The sequence below is a fragment of the Chanos chanos genome, chromosome 7, assembly GCF_902362185.1.
Source record: "Chanos chanos chromosome 7, fChaCha1.1, whole genome shotgun sequence".
Classification (NCBI taxonomy): domain Eukaryota; kingdom Metazoa; phylum Chordata; class Actinopteri; order Gonorynchiformes; family Chanidae; genus Chanos; species Chanos chanos.
The window spans coordinates 40,607,937-40,618,738 of record NC_044501.1 but is presented as its reverse complement, the minus strand read 5'-3'; the positions used below and the strand labels follow the sequence as shown (position 1 = coordinate 40,618,738).

The 10,802-nt window shown below is 40.3% G+C and overlaps 1 protein-coding gene across 1 annotated transcript in view; it reads left to right on the top strand.

Moving 5' to 3' along the window:
* The window catches only part of LOC115816384 (Fc receptor-like protein 2), a 12,006-nt gene extending 1,494 nt beyond the window's left edge, over positions 1 to 10,512 (top strand). Inside the window, exons 3-11 of the mRNA XM_030779340.1 lie at positions 6,622 to 6,900; positions 7,099 to 7,383; positions 8,016 to 8,294; positions 8,588 to 8,833; positions 9,321 to 9,345; positions 9,439 to 9,521; positions 9,618 to 9,668; positions 9,782 to 9,847; positions 10,274 to 10,512. Of these exons, the coding sequence (XP_030635200.1) occupies positions 6,622 to 6,900; positions 7,099 to 7,383; positions 8,016 to 8,294; positions 8,588 to 8,833; positions 9,321 to 9,345; positions 9,439 to 9,521; positions 9,618 to 9,668; positions 9,782 to 9,847; positions 10,274 to 10,512 (1,553 nt within the window). The remainder of the gene's footprint in view (positions 1 to 6,621; positions 6,901 to 7,098; positions 7,384 to 8,015; positions 8,295 to 8,587; positions 8,834 to 9,320; positions 9,346 to 9,438; positions 9,522 to 9,617; positions 9,669 to 9,781; positions 9,848 to 10,273) is intronic.
* The last annotated feature ends 290 nt before the right edge of the window (positions 10,513 to 10,802 follow it).

Genomic DNA, 10,802 nt, shown 5'->3' with positions numbered 1-10,802 from the left:
ACACAGCACATAAATCTTGTCAGGACCTGTTTTGCATATGGATAAAAATCTGTTGCCTAACAGGAAGAGCCCAGGTAGTTGTGAGTGCCTCTCCAGTGAAGTGGGTGACTGAAGGAGACTCAGTGACTCTGAGCTGTGAGGTTAAAGACTCCTCTACAGGCTGGACATTCCTCTGGTACAGAGTCATTCCCTATAGAGTTGGGTTACCATGGGCTGAACACAATTTTGTAGAACTCCTCTCAGACAGCAGCAGAGGAGCTGGAGGCTCCTACACTCTCAGCCCTGCTGCTCTTAAACACACGGGGGTTTATGTGTGCAGAGCACAGAGAGGAAACCCAGTCTATTACTCAGAGTACCGCACAACACAGCCACAGTGGGTGACTGGTGAGTCAATACTAGATATTTATGTTTATGTGCTTTGTGTTTCAGTTTTGTATTACTGAAAGATTTTGCTTCATCCATATGTTGTTTCTTCCCCTTCGTAAAAGTGTCTTTTCCCCATGCCTTCTATCTTCTCTAGAGCTTCTCCTGAACAAATAAATAGATCTGAGATTTAACTCTGTCTCTCTGTATCTCAGCTCTGTCTCCTCCAGCCTCTCTAGTCATCCGTCCCAAAACATCTCAACACTTTACATCTGATTCTCTCTCACTGAGCTGTGAGGTACAGAGTAACTCTACTGGATGGACAGTGAGACGATACACAGATAATGGAGAGGTGTCAGACTGTTCATCAGACTGGGGATCAGTAACAGGATCTACATGTAGCATCAGCTCCCTCCAGTCATCAGACAGTGGAGTGTACTGGTGTCAGTCTGACTCTGGAGGGAACAGTAATCCTCTCAACATAACTGTGACATGTGAGTAATTAAAACCTCATGTCATTTAAAAACTTAGGCTCTATTGTTTGATTTTGCTCTAAATTTACAGTCCTGATGATGCATCGTTCCTCTAAACAGAAAGAGAATGAACTGTTACAGTGATTAGCCTCCCACAGAACCATAATAGAAAAGCGGATACACTATTAAATATGGGTTAAAATGATATCTCTGTGTTATTAATGTTACTGTATCCTTTACTGTTCATGTAACAGTGTTCTGTTCTGCAAAATGTTTCTGAAGTACTAAAAAGTAGTCAGACATCCATAGTAAGGTATATTTTAATGAGGTGTATATAGTTATACATTTTTGAAACTGTTTATACTCCTAGTATTATTACGTACTTAAAACTGCGCTCAACTCTCATCTGTTCTATAGATGGTGATGTGATCCTGGAGAGTCTTGTCCATCCTCTTACTGAGGGAGATACGTTGACTCTGTACTGTACATATAGATATGTCCCCTCAGACCTCAGAGCTGATTTCTATAAAGATGGATTAGTCCTTCAGAATCAGACTACAGGAGAGATGACCATCCCTACTGTCTCAAAGTCAGATGAAGGTCTCTATTGGTGTAAACACCCAGAGAGAGGAGAGTCACCAAAGAACTGGATCACTGTCACAGTCACTGTCACAGGTGGAAAACTTCATTTTAAACCATTGATATTTACCAGTGCTGGATTCTATGTATTTACACATGTGTGTCTTTGTTTCTACCTGTGTCTGTCTGAACTTTTTCTCTTCAGGTCCAGAAGCCCCACTCTCTCTCCCCAGACTGCTCTGTTCTCTACTGGTACTTTCTCCATATCTGCTGGTGACCATTGTGATTGGGGTCAAATGCTGGAGGGCTGGAGGTGAGAACTCTCTCAGTCGGACTACAGAAGTTCCTCTTTATAATCCCACACTTGCTACATGCTGAATAAAGCATCTCAGTCTCTCTGTCTCTGGCTCTCTGGGTCAAATAATACATGTCGTTCATTCAGTTAAAAGTGGGCAATTTATGAAGAGTTAAAAAACCAGGCCGCCTTATCGATGAATTGTTGATGCGGAATTAAAGAAAGGAAACAAAAGTGTACAAAAAGCCTTTTTGTTTTCTCTTTTTCCTATTTTTCCTTTGTGTTTTTTACAGCTCAGAATGGTGAGGACAGAAGGCTGGATGCAGTCACCGGGACATAGTTCTTTAGTTCTTTGTGTGTGTGTGTGTGTGTGTGTGTGCGTGTGTGTGTGTGTGCGTGTGTGTATGTGTGTGTGTGTGTGTGTGTGTGTGTGTGTGTGTGTGTATACAACTTTATGCGATGTCACAACATTTATTTCCATCCAGTTGCATTAACTTTTGGCTGAGATGTTTTTGACGACGGGACAGTTGAACCACTCTGTAAAGTCTTCTCCAGCACATACCAAAGACTTTCAATGGGGTTAAGGTCAGGAATCTGTGGTGGTCCAATTCATGTGTGAAAAATGGTTCCTCATGCTCCCTGAACCACTCTTTCATTATTTTAGCCCGATGAATCTTGGCATCCTGCACTATGCCCCGTGCCATCAGGGAAGAAAAATCCACTGATGGGTTAACCTGGTCATTCAGTACATTCAGGTACTCAGCTGACTTCATTTTATTGCCATATAACATTGCTGAGCCTAGACCTGACTAACTGAGGCAACCCCAGATCATAACACTTCTTCCGGAAGCTCCAAATCCAAATGGCGACTTTTTTTTTGGCCAATCAGTGTATATATATATATATATATATATATATATATATATATATATATATATATATATATATATATATATGTGTGTGTGTGTGTGTGTGTGTGTACATAAATACATAGAAAGAGAAAGAGAGAGAGAGAGAGAGAGAGAGAGAGAGAGAGAGAGAGAGAGAAAGGAAGTGACTTATCTGTCCCTGTACTGTGATGGGTGAAATGAATTTGGAGACAATATGGAGGACTTCACATTTCTTCTGTGGATTCTGAAACATCTGTTTTTGTTTCTGATAAATGTACTGAAGCTCTTATTTGTCACTGTAATGATTGTTAAAATGGCTGGCAAACATCTTATGACATTTTCCATAAGACTACATATAAATCATATTTATTTTTTTCATTTAAAAGTTATGCATTATATGTTTTTCATGTTCAAGTTTAGGTTGTTTCATGTGCAAGTAAAAATATTGTTTCATGCATTTATTTTCAATGAACTACAATTTTCTGTTGCTGTTTTTGTTGTTGCTGTTTTCTCTTAAGAGGCATAATAAATTAATGTCTACATTAATACGCTGACTGTACATGATGATGTTTTCAGATCAATTTTCCATCATTACAGTAGATAACGTGATAGTGTAGTTTCTTGAGATAACCTTTTGCGAGTATCTGATATAAAGACATCAGGAACAGAATCTGCATCCACTGTCTAAATAGGAAATGTCTGAGTAAATTCCACTAGATCATTACGTACACTGCAGTGTTAAACCTCATAACGGCATGAGACCATTCAGTGATCTGTCTGTTTGTACCAAAGTCTTCATCATTTCTCATCATCATCTCTCCTGCCTCCCTCTTCTTTCACATTCTCACAGACACCTTTCTCTCCACACACCAGCTTTAATAAACATGAACACACACACCAGTCTCCTTCTCCTCACATTTAAATTCAAATCATTTTAATCTGTTTTAACAAACTGTTTCTCCTGGCCTTCACAGAGCCACCTTCTTCACATCCATCAGTCCAACCACAAGGGTGACCACCGGTACATGTCCTTTTCTGCTCTGTGGTAGCGTTCTTTTTCTTTCTTTCTTTCTTTTCTTTTTTTTTTTCTTTTTTTTTTTGTTGTTTTTTTTTTTTTGTTTTTTTTGTTTTTTTGTTTTTTTTTGTTTTTGACTGAGGAGATTTCCAAATAAGTGGGCGTTTAGCTGTAGTGTGCTTTATGTGTGTGTTTATGTTCCACAAGGCTGTTTTCATTCTAGTCAGTGAATGTCTATAAATTATCATCTAAGTCTCTTCACTTGTGTTCTCTGATCGTCTTAGACGTTTTACTGGCCTTCGAGACTACAGTGTTAAGATGACTGCAATGCACACACGTACACGCACACACACACACACACACACACACACACACACACACACACACACACACACACACACACCTATCAGAAGCATGGGAGCAGAGAGGGGATAGGTACCTTGTGGTTTGGTTTTGTGTAAATTAAGCCACATAGTTTAGACTGGCTGGGGGAGGTGTTAATTCACTCTCTGTCCTGTTGTCAGTTAAAGTTCTCAGAAAAGAGCAAAAAATGGAATTATACAAATATTTTCACATGTTCAAAGGACAGATGAACTGAGGGCAGAACCATGATATGATACTCAGACATACATCAAAATTGATTATATGAGCTTTAAAAACTCTGGTTCAATTATAGTTCAACAGTATATAAATATTTTTTATTTTACTGCATTCACCTCTTTCAAAGAAACAAAACATAAGAAACACATTTCTGCATCACAAAAAGAGAGAGAGAGAGAGAGAGAGAGAGAGAGAGAGAGAGAGAGAGAGAGAGAGTGGAGAAAAGAAAAAAGTACAGGTTAAAACCAAATCTTTTTCTGTTTTCCTCCTCTTGCGTCTGAGGACATATCTCACTAAAGTTTGTCAAAAATCAAGGAATCTAAAACCGTTTCTCTGGAGAACATTCAGTCAGTCAGAGCCCATTCAGTCACCAAATAACCTTGCTTTTCTTCATTTCTTTCTCTGCCTCTACTCCATCGTCAGAGGTGTGACCTAAATGTCAGAACACAGGAAATGTTCATTACATAGACTTTTGCACTTTTTCCCTTGGTGTTTTGGGTCTGTGTGTGTGTGTGTGTGCAGTCTCTCACACACACACACACGGCATGGAGCTCAATCCACTACATGTACCGCTCGTTCTGTTCTGTAAGTAATCTTCTCTCTTTCTCTTTCATATTCTCTGTCTCGGTGCTACCACAGCGGGAAGAATCTTTCTCTTTGCTTCGTCAGTTTTCTCTCTTTATGCAATCAGACAGGGTGTTTGCGAAGTAGTTTTTAGTGAGAAAGTAAATGCTTCGTGGCTTACTGTTATCTTTGCTCTTTGAACTTCATGACAACTGATGGAGAACGGAGACATTCAGTTGGGAGACCTAACGTGTTAAACTAAACGGATTCACTTTGGCTACATTCTTTTCAAGACACATGCCAATTATTGAAGTGGTTCTATTAACTGCTTTTTATTAGGATGTTAACTCTCTGGGTTGTGCCCTTGTGTAACTGAGATGTAGCTCTCCATGATTTAAGCATAAAACACAGTAAATATGGACATCCGTTTAGAATTCAAGAAATATGTTTTGTAAGAAGTTGTTTTCACATGTGATCTGAATGACCCTGTGGAGATGTGTACAGTCTTCTGTTGCCGTTGTCGTCATTGTTGTTGTTGTTGTTGTTGTTGTTGTTGTTGTTGTTGTTTTGTGTGTGTGTGTGTGTGTGTGTGTTGCTGCTAATCGCTAATCACCTTGTTAACTCTTGGTTGGCCAACCTCTATAATAATCCATACTACAAGCAATGTCACAGTCTGTGGTTAGTAATGGATATGTCACAGTATGTCACAACTCATATGCTACAAATGTTTTCACTAAGTTCAGATCAGTTTTGCTATGCATAGAGTTTAAAGTCTGTTATGTCCTAATTTATTTACCAAGAATCTGTCATTTACACTTGTGAGGAACTTTATGCAGTGTTCAGACCCCAGCATGTTTGCTGAGTACACGTAAACACAGACAGGCAGAGATGACTGTACACTTAGAGACATGGTGTAATTAAGGGCCAAAGCGTTCACTGATATCAGTTTCTCTCTGTGTTTTAGTGCTGGGTTCATTCATCTACTCTGGCAGCACTGAAGGTGAGGAAAATACTTTTAGAATAGAGTAGCATCCGAACGATTGCACACACACCGTGAACAGTGAGCGGTGAATTTATCCTCGGCATTTAACCCATCCTTACACACCAGAGAGCACACACACACACCAGATGCAGAAGCAGTGGGCAGTATTCCTTTTGTCCAGGGGGCATTGGGGTTACAAGCCCGATTCTCGAACCTCTCGTCAACCTCTAGTATTTTTCCTGACCTATCAATAAGTTTGTTTTGTGAAATTAATATTCTTTCTGAATCACCAGGATGTGAAGGCTATATTAGTTAGTAGGTGTAAAATTCAAAGTGTAAGGTTAAAAAAAAATGTGTGTGTGTGTGTGTGTGTGTGTGTGTGTGTGTGTGTGTGTGTGTGTGCATGTGTTTTTGTGTGTGTGTGTGTGTGTGTTAATATAGTGGTGATTTGCTTAATCAGCTTATGAGCCAATGGTACGGAAAGTACTAGTATCAGTCATCCCACACTGTCTCTGTAGTTGATGAGGGTGGAGGATTCTTGACTGTTACAAGTCAGGACTATTACTGGGCTTGGACCTAGCTAACAGGGTGGCTTCAGATTTACAACAAAAAAAATGTCTTTTCAAATTGCTGCTTAGAGGACCAAATGTGGCTGACTTGTATCCATGGTTTTACTGATACATTTTTCCACAGACTGTACTAAGTGAGGACTGGGAAGACAGTCACTCTAAGGCATTTAATAGAGTATGGTGAGAAAAAAGAAAAAAAAGAAAACAAACAAAAGAAACAAACAAACAAAAAAAAACAGAAAAACAAATCTACAGTGTACAGTCTGAATTATATTCATTGTTCACCTGCAGGATCAAAACCAAAACCTCAACTCATCTCCAGTCTTAAAGGAGCAGTACTGAGAGGAAACACAGTTATTCTGAGCTGTAAACTGGACCAGTCCACAGGATGGGTGTTTTACTGGTACACACACACACAGGATTCTTCAGCACTGACACAGACTGATACAGACTCCTACACAATCAGTTCTGTTAAAGACTCTGATGGAGGACAGTACTGGTGCAGAGCTGGAAGAGGAAACCCAGTCTACTACACACAATACAGTGATGCAGTCTGGGTAAATGTTACAGGTGAATTTTTACACTCAGTTATGCTACTGTGACTATTGATAAAAACTGAAAGTTATGCTATATTGCATTGATAGGGCTGTGAGTAATGTTAGCTATTTTCATGGATGATTTGATGCTCATTTTAACGAGCATGATCCCCTCTCGTTTTCTAGAGGCTTCTTTTAGTTTGTATCGTTCTGATCCATTGCATTTCTACAGAGGTTCCAAATCCTGTCGTGATCCTGCAGCCTGATAAACAGACATTCAGAGGAGAGACTGTCACTCTTAGATGTCAAATACAGGGAGAGAGAGACACTGACTGGGAATACAGCTGGTATAAGAAGAGTTCTTCACTCAGTCCTGTCAGTAAAGATCAGGAATACACAATCAGTACTGTTTATGAGTCCCACAGTGGTGAATACACCTGTAGAGGGAAACGCAGAGGAGACTCACAGAACTCAGAGATGAGTGATGCTGTAACACTGACTGTGTCATCAGGTGAGTGTGTGAGTTTAAAGAAACCTGTGCATTAACACAACACATAAAAGTTACGTTGATTGTTGTCAGGACCCATTTTGCGTATGGATAAAAATCTGTTGTCTAACAGGAAGAGCCCAGGTAGTTGTAAGTGTCTTTCCAGAGATGTGTCTGACTGAAGGAGACTCAGTGACTCTGAGCTGTGAGGTTAAAGACTCCTCTACAGGCTGGACTTTCCTCTGGTACAGAGCTATTCCTTATAGAGTTGGGTTACCATGGGCTGAACACAATTCTGTAGAACTCCTCTCAGACAGCAGCAGAGGAGCTGGAGGCTCCTACACTCTCAGCCCTGCTGCTCTTAAACACACAGGAGTTTATGTGTGCAGAGCACAGAGAGGAAACCGAGTCTATTACTCACAGCACAGCACAACACAGCCACTGTGGGTCTCTGGTGAGTCATTACTAGATATTTATGATTCTGTGTTGGTACAAATCATACTTTGTGTTTCAGTTTTGTATTACTGAAAGATTTTGCTTTGTTGTATGTTGTTTCCTCCTCTTTGTAAAAGTGTCGTTTCCCCATGTCTTCAAATTTCTCTAGAGTTGCTCCTGAACAACTAAGTAGATCTGAGATTTATCTCTGTCTCTTTGTCACTCAGCTCTGTCTCCTCCAGCCTCTCTGATCATCAGTCCCAACACAACTCAACACTTTACATCTGATTCTCTCTCACTGAGCTGTGAGGTACAGAGTAACTCTACTGGATGGACAGTGAGACGATACACAGATAATGGAGAGGTGTCAGACTGTTCATCAGACTGGGGATCAGTAACAGGATCTACATGTAGCATCAGCTCCCTCCAGTCATCAGACAGTGGAGTGTACTGGTGTCAGTTTGACTCTGGAGGGAACAGTAATCCTTTCAACATTACAGTGACATGTGAGTTATTAAAACCTCATGTCATTTAAAAACTTTGGTGCCATTGTTTGATTTTGCTCTAAATGCATAGTCTTGATGATGAATAACAAACAATGAGGCAGAAAATGGCTGGATTTTAAGATAACAGAAGTACAACCATGCTTCCTCCAAACAGATGGAGAATGAACTATTACAGGTGATTAGCCTCTCATACAACCATAATAGCAAAGAAGGTACAGTATTAAATATGGGTTAAAATTATATCTCTGTGTTATTAATGTTTACTGTTTATGTAACTGTGTTCTGTTGTGTAGATGGTGATGTGATCCTGGAGAGTCCTGTCCATCCTGTTACTGAGGGAGATACTTTGACTCTGCGCTGTAGATATCGAAATGACCCCTCAGACCTCAGAGCTGATTTCTATAAAGATGGATTAGTCCTCCAGAATCAGACTACAGGAGAGATGATCATCCCTACTGTCTCAAAGTCAGATGAAGGTCTCTATTGGTGTAAACACCCAGAGAGAGGAGAGTCACCAAAGAGCTGGATCACTGTCAAAAGTGAGACAAAAGTCATTTTGGCCTCTTAGTTACTTCAGTGTAATACTGTGGTAATGTGAATGTATTACTAATGAGAGTGTGTGTGTGTGTGTGTGTGTGTGTGTGTGTGTGTGAATAGACTCAGTGTCAGGTGATGGATCCTCTGCTGTAACAGTAGGAGTGGTGGTGGGACTGGGTGTTGTCTTTGTGATCATCATTCTAATGATCCTGCTTTACTGGTCCACAAAATCAGACGGTAAAATTTTAAATGTTGACATCACAATCAAAATATAAATATATGCATGAAGCTCCACTGACGTAATGATCATATCAATCTATTAACTCAATATATCTTTTACACCAATTTCATGCAAGAACTGTGTCTATTCACTGTTAAAATGAATGAAAGTGTCATTTTAAGTAGAATTCGCTGCATATGAAATATACTCTAAAATTTATCGTACGTACTGTAATGTAAGATTTATCTATTCTTTCTGTATCATCACAGGTTGTTGCTTTTACAAAAATCTCTTGTGAGTAATTTTGAATTTCCATAAATACTGCCATTGTATCGTACATACTGTACAAAGACTTTAATTCTATGTCAATGATTTGTCTCCCTCTAGAGGCAAAAAAAAGAACAGTTCCAGTCAGACCTCAAACCAGGATCAGAGCCAGACAGAAGATGAAGTGGACATTGAGTCAGGAAGTATGCCACTTCAGTCTGGTCAGTACAATGCCACAATTTTACAGTGATTCTTACAGTTTGAACATCTTAATCATAATGTCCTTTTCCCTTTCACAGGAACTCCTCACAGCCATGAAACTATCGTGACTCCATGTGAAGGCAGCAGAGGTAAATTTCACTAGCAACATACACATCATCCATGCAGATCACAGTAACATTACAAATCACAAATCATTAAACATCGCTGTTGACAGTAATTAACCAGCTGTGTTTTGTGTTAGATGATGCTGAGAATGATGCGATATACTCTAATATTGAGTTGAAAAACATGCAATTCTGGAACAAAGGTACAACCACTTCTCCTCATAACCACACTTATCCAGTTTACAAGCATTTGCAGGCATAATGTGTAAGAATCCCCAGTATATGTTCCTTAATTATTTTTTAAAGAAGTGAATTTGTAATGATATATAACCTTAACTTTCTCCCCTGTAAGAAGAGAATGATGTTTACTCACTGCTGCAGCCAAACATGACCACAGGTATAGTAACACCATTACAACACTAAAATCATTTTAACTGGCACTGAACATGCTTTGGACAATAGAAAAGTATGCAAAGCCAGTAGTCTATGGCCAGAGTGTTTATTTATAGTGGAAGGCTTATCATTGTTTTATTTAATGGTTGAGGAAGATAATGACATGCCATGTGAGAGCTGGAGATAAAACACACAAAGCCATTCACTTGAGCTATATGGATTTGACCTCATTTTAGACTCAGTAGCTGAACCCGGTTATGTGACTCTGGGTCTGACCGCGGCTCCAGTCTCGGTTCCTGTTGCCTCTGAAGCCCAAGGCCCTACTCCCATCACTGCAGAGGCTCCAGTCCCCGAACCAGCAGCGGCATCTGAGGCTGCCGATCCAGTCCCAGTCACCACGGAGGCTTCAGTTCCAGTTCCAGTTCCAGTTCCTGTTCCTGTTCCTTCAGCACTGGGTTCTGCATCAGCTCCTTAGCCTGTTGTTCCCCATGTCCCTACACCTGTAGCAGAAGCTGCAGCTTCTGAAGCTCCAGTTCCTGTCCTCACCTCTAGTCTTGTGCCTGATGTTCCTGAATTGCCTCCTGGATTTCCTGATCTCCACGGACCATCTCCTGACCCAGCACATGTTACTCCTGGGTTGTCTTCAGGGATGTTGGTCTTTATTGAGCCTCCAGTTTCGGGAGCGGGGGACACGCTCCAGGAGCTGCACTGCGGGGGGCATATAATGTCAGGCCTCTGTCTGTACACTTCTGTATCCTGGCCAAT